This window comes from Anser cygnoides, chromosome 2 (assembly GCF_040182565.1).
Source record: "Anser cygnoides isolate HZ-2024a breed goose chromosome 2, Taihu_goose_T2T_genome, whole genome shotgun sequence".
Lineage (NCBI taxonomy): Eukaryota > Metazoa > Chordata > Aves > Anseriformes > Anatidae > Anser > Anser cygnoides.
In genome coordinates this window covers 9981760-9996236 of record NC_089874.1, presented here as the reverse complement: position 1 = coordinate 9996236, position 14477 = coordinate 9981760, and the positions used below count along the sequence as shown (strand labels likewise).

At 42.7% G+C, this 14477-nt stretch overlaps 1 protein-coding gene across 3 annotated transcripts in view; it reads left to right on the top strand.

Annotated features, from left to right (window-relative positions):
• Positions 1 to 6282, top strand: part of PTPRN2 (protein tyrosine phosphatase receptor type N2) — a 646903-nt gene extending 640621 nt beyond the window's left edge. For all 3 annotated transcript variants that reach the window (XM_066991452.1, XM_066991450.1, XM_066991449.1), the window contains one exon: positions 1549 to 6282. In XM_066991452.1, coding sequence (XP_066847553.1) covers positions 1549 to 1620 — 72 coding nt within the window. In that variant the 3' untranslated portion in view covers positions 1621 to 6282. The remainder of the gene's footprint in view (positions 1 to 1548) is intronic.
• Positions 6283 to 14477: the final 8195 nt, after the last annotated feature.

The window sequence follows — 14477 nt, the reverse complement described above, 5'->3', positions numbered from 1 at the left end:
CTTTAGGGTGAATTGATGTCTGATTAAAAACTGCTGGATGCAGTCCAGCAAATGCGCAAGGATGCCACTTTGACAGCACCAGGCAGAGAGCAAAATCCGTGAACATTGGTTTCTCTGAGAAATTATTCTGTTTTAAACTTCTATTTCCTCTCTGGAACTGGGCTTAACATCGCTTCTCTCTGAGGCATCTCCACACGGGAGATTATTCTGCAGTGGGGTAAGGCAGGGCAGAGAAGAGTGATGATGAAATGCAGGAATTAGAAGGCAGCCATTTATGAACTATGAGTTGTTTACTTGTAGTTTGTTCTCTCATCCTTGCTGCAGATTTCCACTGTTGCAAGTGACTGCTATTAATCCAGTAATCACCTCTGGGGCTGGCTGCGTCCTGCAGCCATGTGCCACTGCCGTGTCCATACCTGCATCCTTCCCGCACGGCCCTGGCAGCTCCTGCTGGAGGCACCTGCCGGACCATCCATTTCCTAGTTGGAGGCACAGACGCCATCCCGGCAGTGATCTTTGCAGGGTGCATCTCATACCTCGATTCTCAGAGTTGGTTTTTTGAAAGCTCCTAGCCCCGTTTGGTTTAAGCTGCTGCAGTACTTCTGGAAAATCACAATACTTTTGCACAGTCCATGAGTGGTATCCTGGATTTGCTTATGCTCCAAGTAAACTGTGCACATTTCTGATAAGAAATAACCAGAAAATCATCATGTCAGATATTTCAGTAAGCCACATTTCTGAGAAGGATTACTTGCTTAGAAAATATCACACCTGTTAACCCTGAGGAAGTAAAGCTCCTTTGTCCTTCTGTAGGACTAGAGAGTTCAGGAGCATGTTAGGGACACACTTAGATGTGGCCATCCCTGCCTGTGTCCTTCACACCTCTGCTAACCCGGCACAGAAATCTGTTAGTAATTTTGGTTTATGCTTACAGTGAATTAGCAGCAGAAATGTTCCCAAGTCTTCCCTAAGCAGGAATAAAGTGGACTAAACATTGCTAGGTAATTTGTGGGCGCAGAAGAGTAGTTAAAAAAGGAAGGAGAAAAAGGAAAATAACAGGCAAAGGAAAAAGCAGATATTGTTTTATATGGTAGATATAATGTGAGGAAATAGTTATTTAGCTGATTTCTGCTAGAAACAGTCCTGAGAGAAGCCAAAGGCTCTCCTTTGCAGCATCTCACCTGTTTCATATCTCAACTACGTTAACAAGTTTCCATCTTTGTGTCAGAAGGAAATGGCTGGTGATCAACTACTCCCAAACGCTTCTGACCAAGCAATCGCAATACATCATTGTGTCCCAGTAGCTTAGTTTGTGCTACCAACATTTTTCTCCATTAAAATGACTCTGGTTTCAAGATGCTGTCAAACGTGTTACATAGCGTCAATAATCCCCAAACATTTTACTCCTTTCCGTTGCAGCGTACAGTTCATCCTGCATATTCATATTTTCAGCAATGTCTTGAGGATGCTTGGCTGCAGAACAGTGCGCCAGGCTGTCTGAATTTTTTTTGTGTTATTATTCAGCATGTGCGTTTGCTCTCTCCGCAGGAGCAGTTTGAGTTTGCTTTGACAGCAGTTGCAGAAGAAGTGAATGCAATACTCAAGGCACTTCCACAGTGAGCGGCTCGTTCTCCCGGAGGTTCCCGCAGGATCCATTCCTCGTTTCCTCATCCTCGGTCCCTGTGAATGTTCTTGGACACCACAACCTGACCTTAACTGTGTATCTTCTGTTGTAACCACATAGTGATAGGGTCCTTACAAACTCCTTTAGCTGGTAAAAGTTCAACAGTTAGAATGTGTATTCTGGTTTTTTGGGTTTTAAAATAAATTTTAAAAAGTACATTGAAGCCTCGGATTAAGTGACAGAATAGACCATCTAATTCCTTTCACATCCTGGAAGCCCTGAACGTCACTCTTTGAAAGCACACATTCATGTTCTTAATAGCAAATATACAGTATTGTGGGTAATTAGTGCAGTCAATATAGTCTCAGAAAACAGTGTTTTGTTATATTTTGGAACTCCTCAAAGGCTGAACAAGAGTGGGGGGCCTGAAGGGGATGGTGATTGTTCCTACACAATGCCGAGCGAGGGCACGAAGCAGTGCTGAGGGTGTGAGTAAACACAGGTCCAGGCTCTGGCAAAGGGAGCTTGCACCTTCTCATGCTGGGCTTTGGCAAGCAAACATTTTCTTAACTGTTGTTTACTTTTCAGCTTTGTGCTGTGAATGGAGGAAAATCTGAGTTATAAGTAAATAGGCCTTCACAGTTGTTGCAACTGGGGAGAACAAGCTGGTCACGTTAATGGGAACCTGGGGGACAGTGAGCATGGCAGCTCTGGACAGGTACCTACAGAGCGGAGCAGGAGAGCTTAGACGCACCTCCAGCCATCAGGTACATGCCCAGAGCTGGTATGGACACAGATTCTTGACTTTAAGGGATTACTGAGGAAGCAAATGGGACTCTCCTCTTTATATTTTTGCATTTCCCTCTGTAAAGCTGTGCTGTGCCATCCTTTTCAGCCAGGAAAGTATATTTCTGTAAAAGCCTGGCTGAAGGAAGAATCACAGGTCTGCATTGTATGATTCTCATCAAGTTTGTCTGAGCCAGACATTTGTTGCACCTTTCAGCTCTTTCCTTGTTCTGAATGATGCCTATTTTAACCATTAAGGGATAAAGAAGCACACAGGTTGAATTTCAGAGATTCTTGTGTTCTCAAAATCCTAATGCCTACTGTTGTGAAGTAATGCTAAAATATGTCTGTAAATGGCTTGGTTATGCAATTCTGCTTATATGAATTCACAGTTTTAGTTGTGGCACTCTGCTAAAGGGATTGAAACTACTGATGGCAAGTACTCTGATTTGTTTGAACGTAGGGCCTGAGAGTAACATTATCAAATGTTCTGAGGTGATATAGGCTCTGAATTTCATTTTCAAAAGTGAACACTTGGACACTTTTTCATACGTTATCCTGCATTTCTGTGATTTAAGAATTTCTTTTTTTTCCAAAGTCTTAACAGTGTAGTATGCTTGAAACTATATTAGGCTAACTGATTTACCTCAGCACTGGAAAATACAGAATTGAATTTAATTTGGGAAGGGGGAAGCCTTTATAAACTTCTAATCAGTGAAATGTTAAAAATGCAATATTGGAGAGTTTTGATGGCACAGAGGTAACAGGCATCTATCGGAATCAACCATGTTGCAATTTTGTGTTGTAGGTGTGAATATTGGTGATTTCTTCTTTTTAGCAATTAAAGAGTTATTTAAAAAAAACAAGCAGAAAACTTGTTACTTTTCTCCATACTTTTCTGTATGCTTTTCTTGGTATGTGCTGTTGCTTAATTTGTGCATCCCATTACTATGGCAGTACAGAGCAGTTACTGCAGATGCCATCATCCTCTTAAGTACACATACTGTACATTAAGCCACATGTTTATTTTATGGCCTAAGCATTTTAGAGCTTTCCTAGCAATAACTAAAAAAACTAATGGAGTATGAATGAGAAAATTGCCTTTTTCATTTGATAATTTAGGTTTAACAGGATTCTTTTATTACTTTAGCTAACACAAAATTGCAGATCAGGGCAGATGAGATCAGTTTGAGCAGTATCAGCAAGTGTTTGAAGTAGATTTACTGTGAGCCATGTACTGCATCTTTCTGAAAATACAGGTAGTTATATCCATACAAACAGTCCAAGGACTCAGAATTAGGGCATCCTAAGCCAAGCCCTCCCATTGTCAGATAAAATTATTTCCCAGTGCAAGATGCTGTACCATTACCTACTGCCAATGGGATAATGGGTTTTTAGCACAAATTTCTGCCCTGGGATTCATTAGTGTTCGCCTTCTGACTGTCCCTGTGCATACCACAAACATGGCTGACGAGCCGTTCGTTTGCACTTCAGGAATATTTTTTAATTGTTCTTTTGCAAATATTTGCATTTCATAATAGCAATTTCAGGGTGATCCCTATTAATTCACAAGCAGCTGAGTGTGGGACTAAAATATTGGTCTTCATGCTTTGGAGTTTATTTAGCGTAAATTAGAGGGCATTAATCTTCCCCAAGGCTAATGGGGCAGGGATGTATTGTTTTATTCATACTGGTAGCCTGGTTTACACAACAGAAGGATGCAGTGTTACTTAGAGGGTTGGGATATCTCCCACTGAATGTCATTGACAATCCTGTTATTTCAGCCATGTTTTGCACAGTTCTTCCACAAAAAAAAAAAAAAAAAAAAAAAAAAAAGGTGCCAGGCTTATTCTGTTGAATGTAAATTACCTCACAGATTATTTCATCTGTGCAGGTAGGATATTGTTGATACCTCTCAATAAATGCCGTGCTTCTGGGGGTGAGACTTTGCTGCAGAGCCTACAAGTGAAATGTAGTTTCCGTCGCACCAGGGTGATCCAGAGGGGTTTGACAATCCATTTTCAGGGAGATGCCAAAGCCATGGAAGTACAAACCTGATGAAGCCCCAGAGGTAGATTTCTCATGCAGGGCAGGTATTTCTTTACCCTTCTCACTGCAAATGGGCAAAGGATGTTGTTCAGGCTGCCCAAGGCCAATTACACTGGAGGTGGGACCTGCCCCATGTTCCCTCACAGGTGGAGTTGAGCAGAAGAGCTTCTTCTTGGAAGCCAAGATGATACAAGAGCCCAAGGTCAAATGAGACCCACACTTCTTCCCTGTTCAATATTCTGCTTGATCTTTAGTAAACGAATTGTGATTGAGGCTTGGGCTGGTGCCTGACGTGCAGCCATAAACAGCATGTGTTTAATATTGACCGTCCTCGTGTTCTTGATGAAGATGAATCTACAGGTGCTGTTTATGCGGTTGCACTTTTTAATGACATTTAAGGGGGGAGCTGCAGGAGGATGATTTAACCCCAGTGCTCAGATTCCTTCTTCACTATTCAAAGCAGAGGGAAAATAACTTTTCCCCCAAGCATGGCATTGAGCATGGCTGGTTGGCACCAAGGAAGGTGGCAGTGACTGGACCATAAATGCATGCTTATGTAGTCCGAGAAGGTGTCAACATGGGATGGGGAGGTGGTTGTCATCAGTTGTTGGCAGTTTGTAGGAGAAACAAAGAGCACATCTGTCCTCTCCAGTCTTCACCCTTCCCACAACACGACCAGGATTTGGAGGGACAGAGGGAAGGGACAGCGCAGTTCCCCAAAGCCCAGATCTTTGGGGTTTGGCACTTGCTGGGGGAAAGCAGCGTGGGTTTTGCTGTCAACTTCGCTTGTTTCAGGCATGAATTCTAACCATTGCCCTTGACCATTATCTGTGGGGGGACCTGGTGCAGCCTGGGTAACATCCAGTGGAAGTCCTGGGCAATCCTGAGGGCCAAGAATGAATTGAAAATCCCAGAAAATCCCATATCCATATTAATTCAGTAGCAAAACATGCAAGATTATTTTTATAGATGCTACTAAACATTTAAAACACTTTAAAATATTTTTTAAAATCTACACCAATGCCTAAATCTTGTTCCTGTCTCTAGCATGCATGCAGAACCAATCTCCATCCATCCCCAGGGGAATGACAGTTATAGTACCTGTAAGGAGTTCATGCTTTATTAGTCAAGTGGAACATTAATAAAATCCAGCCCACTCCATAATTTCCAGAATAGTCATTAATTAAAAAAAATGTTTATTGGAATAGAAAACAAGTATTTGATTAGCTTTGTTACAGAACAATAGCTCTCCTAATTTTTATTCTGCATATTTTATTCTTTGTTTAGAAAATTCTCTTAAGAAGCAGTTGAGATAATTCGCTTTTTAAAACTGTACAGTTTCTATGGTTTTGCTTTTTAAATGAGAGTACACTTTGTAGATCTGATTATTATATTTTTCTGTTAAGATTACATTGGACATTACAAAAGCATTCCCCACCACAGTGAAAAGAAAGCTATCCTGTTGGTTTATTGTAAAAGAAAAAAAAAATAATTAAAACAAAATTGCAGAGCTGTGGCATACTCAATCCAATTAGAGCATGACTCTTTACTACTCTTCATTTACCACATTAGAAATAAATTTACACCAGCAAGATTTCATTTGAAGCTGTCCTTGCATGCTGTTTGTACTGTATTTGATGGCATAATATTGTTTCATTTACAACCTTTTCCTTCTTGTCATTCTATTATATTCTTTCTGTATATAGTTAAAAAAGAGTAAAATAAAAGGAAAAAGATTATACAAAGTATTTTGTTCTACCTCTGTAAAAATCATATTTGTGAATAAAGTCATATTGTCTGTGGAGTACAGTATCGTGAATGCAGCATTAGTAGCTGGTGCTTTGCTTTTATTTGGGGGTGGGTGGGCTCCTCCCTCCGTGGCTGGATTCTGAATCCCCAAGGTGTCCAGGTGGAGCTGACAAAGAGGGGCTCAGGTGTCCTGCCGACCCCATAGAGGTCCATGCTTCATCTGCTGTGAGAAGAAAAAGAGATTGCAGCCACCTCTGGCTGCGGTGTGTGGCCTCTTCCAGTGCAGCTTCCAACACTGATGGAGGTGGGGGGGGGTCACACTGCTCCAGACAGATCTCCATGTTCAGGCCAGAAGATGAAACGGGAAAAAAAAAAAAAAGACTAAATTACAGAGATCCTGCTTGTCCAACAGGGAGGGGAAAAAATTTGGACTCTACTTCAGTAATCCATGAGTGTGCATCACAGAGCGTGCAAGGTAACAAGTGGAGTAAATGGTCCCTCTTTCTGTAACATTGAAGGCAGGGAGATGTTTGTGGGGAGGGCAGGCTGATGGGTCAGAGCATCACAAAATGGGTGGTGTGAGCTCTCCAAGGTTTCAGATTTAAAATAGCAGCAGGATTCACTGAAGGATTAGAACGGGTGTTGGAAAATACTGTTACTAAGGTTCCTGCACAGCATAAAATAACCAGTCTTTTCCCTGGGGATAGGAAGTAATTTTCCCATAAACACTGTCCATTATATGAAGGTCTGTATCTTTGCATGAAGTGTCTATTGTTGGCTGTTACCAGAGGCCATCTTTAGGATTAGGCAGCCCTGCTATGGCAATTTGCATGGTGCTGTATCGTGTGCTAAAACTTCGCTTGTGTTTTGAAGAAGACTCCAGACAGTCTGCCACTTACCTGAAAATAACTTGAAAAATATAAATAAACAGCAAGATAGAAGCCATCCTGGTCCAATTCACTGCCTTACCATCAGAAGAATCATATTTTACATTCTTTAACCTTGTTTATGTAGTTGCATGTTTTAATATCTGTGGCTTTCTCAGTGTAAGAAGGTGACTTTCATCTTGGAAGCAAAATATATGCACCATCATAGCTATTTTCCTGGTGGTGTAATTTAGGAGGCCTTTCATCTGCAAGATAGCCTTCTGAAGCCTCTGGTAACATCAGATGGAGGACTAAATGAGAAATACATTTAACTATGTAACTACTGGAGCATTATGTATCTTCTAGGCAAACACTAAAGCCATCAGTTGTGCATACATCAATTTGTGCGGCCAACACTTACTTTTGCTTCGTGCTACACAGATAAACATACTCTCACTTTCTACAGTGCTCTCAGATGGTAGGTTAGTGTCTCAGCTGCTGTCAAGGGGCATTGCTTTGTTGCTTTTATGCTTGTTTTTGTATTTATGGCTCTACCTCAGGCAGACTGAGCATTGGCTGTTCGGGCTCTGAAAAGAGCTGGGTTTGAGTTCCAGCTAACACTAGTGAGTGTGAATCCCATCAGCAAGGGGTGTGCTGTGTGAATCCCAGCACACCCAGAGCTGTGGCATGCCCCTGCTCCTGATGCCAGCCCATCTTCCCCTCAGCAACCTGGGGGCAGCAGGAAAGAACTGCCCCATCCGCTGCCCTACCAGCACAGTTATTGCTGCACCTATACAGTAGCTGCAGCTATCTTGAGCTACTGCCATCCCCTATACAGTATGAAAAACAGAGACTTCTCAAGCTATGCAAAGAACCTTGGGGGTTTTGTTTTTAGAACTTGCTGTAAAATTTGAGCGCTGACGGGGTTGGTATTTGTGTTTTGCATGCTGAACAAATATAAAGAGCTATGCATCTACAGGGAGGGGTAACCGGTAGGCTGTGTTTATTCTTGGTTTAGTGCTAGTACCAGTACATTGTGTGCTTCAAACAGCTGAATCCTTTGGGAAATTCTTCTTATTGCAGTGAAGTTAAGCCAAAAATTAACTTCTTCCCTTGAGAAAGCACCGGCTATCCCCCACACATGGGTAAATAAATCAGCAATACAGCAAAGAGGCTCTGTGTGGAATACCATCCTGGGAGATACAGACTTAAACTAAGTTTTGGGATATATAGCCGATGTCTTTGCCCTGTACCAGATTTTTCTCTGCAGCAGCTTTGACCATAGTTCTCAAAGATACATGACTATGGTAATCCATCATTTCCAGCAGAGGTTAGAGGTGAGCTTCATCTTAACCAACTTTTGTGTACGTTTAGCAGAGACTTCTACAAACTCATCATAACCATCCTTTGTAGTCAGTGGAGGAAAATAACCATTTCTAAGGTGTAATTTATCTAATCTGGTTTGAATGTCTACTTTACCTTAAGGTGAATCCTGCTATTCACTCCATACCCTGAGACAGGGAGTTCCAAAGTTTACTGATGGTTAGGTAGAAAAGCATTTTTTTCTGATGCTGTAAACCTGTTTCCTTACACATACATCAGGTCACTTGTGAGAAAAAGGGAAGTCATTTCTGATTTTGTACACCAGTCATGATTTTATAGACACCCTTAGTTTATTCTTTCTCAGCTTTTCCTGTTCTATACCAAAGACGTTTCCTCTTACAGAGCTTGTTCCATGCCTAATCAACTTTGCTACCCCTAACCTTACCTTTTCCATTCACAATATAAGAAGGACATAAAACTATTAGGGATTGTCCAAAGGAAGGTTATGAAGATGGTGAAGGGTCTAGAAGGGATGACACATGAGGAGCAGCTGAGGTCCCTTGGTTTGCTCAGCCCAGAGCAGAGCAGGCCGAGGGGAGGCCTCATGGCGGCCTGCAGCTCCCTCACGAGGGGAGCGGAGGGGCAGGCACTGAGCTCTGCTCTCTGGGGACAGCGACAGGACCCGAGGGAACGGCACGGAGCTGGGACAGGGGAGGGTCAGGCTGGGGGTTAGGGAAAGGTTCTGCACCCAGAGGTGGTCGGGCACTGGGACAGGCTGCCCAGGGCAGTGGGCACGGCACCGAGCTGCAGGAGTTCAAGAAGCACTCGAACAACACTCTCAGACACAGGGGCTGAGTTTTGGGTGGTCCTGTGTGGAGCCAGGAGTTGGACTAGATGATCCTAGTGGGTCCCTTCCAACTCAGATTATTCTATTCTTCCATGAATCTATGATTTCTATTTCTATTATGCTTGCTCTGAGGTGCACAGGGCCCAGGCTGCAGTGCACTGTCGTGTAGTGATGTTTTTCTTTATCTTTTCTTTGGAATTTCATTCATAGCAATAGCATAGCAATACCAAGCTTCCTTGTCTCCCTGGCAATAGCTCGCCCAGAGGTCATCATTGTGTCTTTATTGTTAGGGATGTCTTTCACAATGCACATTTCTTTATGTTTATCAACAGCGACTTCATCTGCCATCTTCACACAGTCATGCATTATCACAAGATCTCTCTATGACACTTCACACTTACTTTTGTTTTTGTGATTCTAGATAATGTGTCATCCACACTCTGTCACCTCACTATCACCTCCTCCTTTTTCACGTTGTTTATACTGGGGAATCACCACCACTTCAAAAACTGCCCATTTCTTCCCAACCTGCTTCTTGTCTTTTAACCACTCATTAATCGACAAAACAATTTCCCGGTAATCCCATGGCAGCTCAGTTTCTGTAAGAACCTTTCATGTGACAGCCTTTGCTAAACACTTTTAGGAAAACCAAATACACAAAATCAACTAAATTACCCATATCAGAGCACTTACTGGTTCCTTCAAAGCCTCTTAGCAGGCTTTTGAGACATGACTTCCCTCTGCAAATGCTGTGCTGCTTCTACATCCCCTTTATGCCATCAGTTACGTAGGATCTAGACACAAGGGGTTGGATGTTGCTTATTGAATAAGACACTTAAATTAAAATGACTTCAGTATTCTCTTGGAGTTAGTGGAGTGTTGCTGAATGGACTTGAAAAGTCTTAGGAAGCTTGGCAGTTCAGCTAGTCCAACCTCCCATCCAAAGCAGTGGCAGCACTTAGAGCGAGTTGCTCAGGATTATTTCCCATTGACTGTTGAATATGTCCAGAGATACAGATTCTCCTGGGTGCTTTTTGTGAAAAATATCTTTTGAAGACCAACTAGAAATTTACCTTGATGCAAACTGGTAGCTATGCAGCTCCCCAAAAGGAGACACCTATATTTGGCCAGCTCCCTTTCAGCTCCACCAGCAAGGTTGTCATTCACTGTAGCGGGCACTCAGACATGTAATACACATGGAACCATTTATATGTAAGCGTCTTAATCCATGAATTAAATCCCACCCTCTGGGCAGGATTCAGTGCTTGTTTGTAAGTGTTCAAAGGCATTGCGGATGCTGTGGGTGTCTTGCTCGGCCTCCAGCACTCATGCCAAACAGCTGAAGGTCTGAAGCCTTGTAGTCTGTTTGCAAACTGTGCTGATGGCTTAAATCTCTGGGGGTGCCTCAAATGACACTGGGTGCATCTATTTAGGGAACTGAATCCCACGTCATGTGTCTTCCTGTTGTACTCTGTATCTTCTACTGAAATTGAAGGTATGGGAGGGAATTTCACAGAACAGCAGCTTCCCAAATAAAACCCACCATCCCCAACTGGCAACACCCTTTAAAAACCCTCATTATGCCTGTTTGAACACCTATCAGTACTGGATTAGAGGGAGAGCTATGACTTCTGCAGCAGAGAGTACCATCTGAGTGTATGTCAAGCCCAGGTACGAGGTGCTGCAGTGACAGCAGCAGGGCACAACTGGAGAGTAGCCTTTATGCTGGGTGGCACTGGATGGCTTTGTGTACCTCACAGCTGGTGACAGCCCTGTGTGGGAGCATAAGCAATGTTCCTTTCCAGAACAAGAGGGGAAAAAAGGGAAAAGTGGCCAAAACCAGGGTATTTAGACTTCTGAGTTCATGTAAAAAAAATAGTGAACAGCAATGTTCTAGTAGTACTTGTTTCTAAATGTGGCATCCATTTCCTTCATGCAGGAAATCTACTCCATTTTCCAGCAGATTTCATTTGTGTTGTCCAAGTTAGAAATGTTTGTTCCTGCTCACGGATATTACCATAACGCATGAGCATGAGCAAGACCGGTTCTTGCAGCATTACTGATGTTACACCTAATCTGTTGGGCAGAAGCCAAAGCGGATCCAAATCTTTGCAATCCTGATAAAAGCATTGCCAAGGCTGAAAGGAAACCAGTGCTCTCGTGAGTGGCCAAAGGGGGAAAGCAAACCAACACTTTTTTCCAGAATTGCTTTTTCATTATTATAGATTGTTTCCATGAACAGTAATACACTTCTCTTTTTGAAAAGGGAAGCTAACAACATCTGGTGTGTTTAGCCGTGGTTGAAGGAGATGGGCAAGTTACCTGACTCAGTGAGACATTCCTTGCAGAACAGGTGGGCTTCAACATTGACTCCCTATTTTATCTGTTCTGCTCTTCATTTTAAGTAGAGCCCATGATTTTTTTATTTTTTTTTAAGTAAGGTATTATAAAAGCTCAAGTAACACATTGGGAGCTACTAGGATTCCTTTGAAATGAATGACTGTTCTGCCCATCCCATATACCTCCATTGCAAAGACCAACAAGAAAGACAACCAAACCAAACTGTTCCCAAGCAATTAGCTGGAACTTGGCCTTCATTACAGTTTTAATACTAAATGCTGAGCATTTTAGAGAAACCCTTACATTGTGTCTGTTATGTTAAATCAACTTCTTTAAAAGCATAAAGAAGATGTCTGAGGTTGAAGGAGCAAAGGCCTTATAAATCAACCTGATAAGATACTAAGATGACTCTGGAAGGAAAACATTTTTGATGCACTGCTGGTGTGTGCACTTACAGGTATTTCACTCTGAAATACTTTGTTACAGTTGTGTTTGCTACCCCAGAGTTTACATCATGTCTTGCTGCACTTTCTTATGTCACCACATCTCACCACTAATTCCCCAGAGTGTTTTCTCCTTTCCTATCTCATGAGTTCTGCACTCAAAATCCCTGAGACCTTCAGAGGGCAGGGTTTCTTTTCTTGCCACTTCTTTTTTACCTGTGGGGAAAGCCAACCTGAAGGCTTCTAAGCTCACCAATAAAATAAATTTAAAAATAAAATAAACATAAAAAACTCCCTAAATTTTCCTTGCAAAGCTCTTCAGTGAGAAAAGCACTTGGAATCTCACTCATGCCAAGTTTCTGCCCTGCTGTCCTCTCCTTCTGCTTGACTTCCACTTGCGAGATGCCAAGTGGAGTTGAACATGCCTTGGGTCCCCCTGTCATGAGGGTTTAAGGCATAAGAATAGAAACCTTGAAGATAAGAATGCTGTTAATGTGATCTCTGCAGGAAAAATGTGGGTCCTTGCTCTACAGCAGAGGTTACATCAGCAACCCCATATCTGCCAAGGAATGGGATGGAAACCTCTGTTGTGATCTGCCACTGTTGTCTTCTCACCATCTGGGCATGTCCCAGTCTCTAATAATCTTGTTCTTCTCAGTAAAAAGAAGAACACGTTTTGTCAGTGCTGTTTGTATTTACCCTGGGACACCTTCACATTTCTGCACCCACCCAAACTTGCTTTTCTGCAAGTAGGTAACACAACACCTAAAGTGCACAAAACCAGTGTCCACAAAGCTCCTTTTAGTCCCTGTGAAAGCAGGTCTTGTGAAAATGGCAGGCACCAACAGCCCTGTCACACATAACCGATACTATTCCCCCCATCCTAAAGCAGACTCCTGCAGCTATGTATACAAGTCTGGCTGGGTCTGACCAGCACGAGTCACTAAGACCATCACATTTTAGAGATTTGCTCTGAATAGATGGCTGATGCTTTTTGTTATACTATTTCTAATGTATGTCAATTAATTAACAATTTAATGCTAGCTGAAAATGCTATTATAGCTTTTACTTTTGGCATCTGTGAAAGCTCATTTAATATTATTAAGGTGTTTTTTTGTTGTTTTTTGGTTTGGTTTGGTTTTTAATCAGGGAAAATTAATTGAATTAGTTTTCTGTGTTTCCCTTTAATGTACAGTGAGATGTGGAGGGATGAGCAGGAGGGAGAGGAAGCACCAGGATCTTGATAAACTTCTCCTGCCTGTACCTGGGATCGGGGAATGCCTGGTGCCTCTGTGCAGGTCAGACATTCCAGCAGATGATAGATAACAGCACAGAAGTGTACGACAGATAGATATTTTTGGAAACACATCAATACGTATTTGCTGAATGTCTCTCTTGGGTTGTGTTTCTGTGAATCACTGCACCAAGCTCCTCAGCCATTACCTGTCTGAAGCACTTGGTGTTTAGGCATTGCCCACAGCTGCGTTGTTTGCTGCATCTCTTATCCACCTTCATTCAGAAACATTAAAAAAAGCATAGTTATGCTCTGTCAGGTCATGCACAAAGGACAATTAATGCACCAGTTGTTTGTATTCACTCCCCAAACACCACCGTCCAGCTGTGCAAGTGTAGCACACGTACACATGCACACACACACTCTTTACTCTCCCCATCCCATCTGCTCCCAAACACTTCAGCCTACAATGTAGGCATGGTGGGTGGGATTTGCTTCCCCTAATCCAGCCAGCTAAAAATTAAGTGATAGTCTTACCTAATCTTTTCGGCTCCCTCCCAAATCAGCAGACAGATAAGCACTGTTATTTAGCCCAGAATTGTTTGGGGGCTGAAAGTGGAAAAATACTGTTCCCAGTGGAAAACACTGGCTGGGCGTTAGGTAGGCAGGACTTTACTGAAATAGCCCCTCCTGCAGAAGGAAAGCATCACAAGATGTGGAAAGACATCTCCCTGAAAGCTGCGTCTTTACATCTCCCCAGAAAGTTGCTGTTCTCCAGCATGGCCGGGGCTCTGGTCAGCAAAAGATCATCTCTGATGGGAGCATCATGGTGCGGGTTTGTGCTTCTGGCATCCTCGAACTTAAGTTTGCCAGATGTTCATGATAGGAGTGCAGGTGGTAGGCAGTACCTCCAGGACCGTGAACCCCAGCTGAGAAGCTGCCCTGGCGTGGTGTGAAATGGCTAAGTGGGAATGGAAGACAAACTGTTCTTAATTAAGTTAGGAACCAGACAAAGCCACCTGAGTGACACTGTGGCCGTGTGTCCACACCAGAGACACAGGGTCACCTCCCAGCCCAACTGAGACAACATTTCAGCCAATATTTCACCCATGGTTCAACATTTATGTACACAATGGGGTGTGTTAGGCCAAGGGGGAGGCTATTTCACTTGGTTTTTACCCAAGTTGGATCAATGAAGCTTTTTGCACCGTATCAG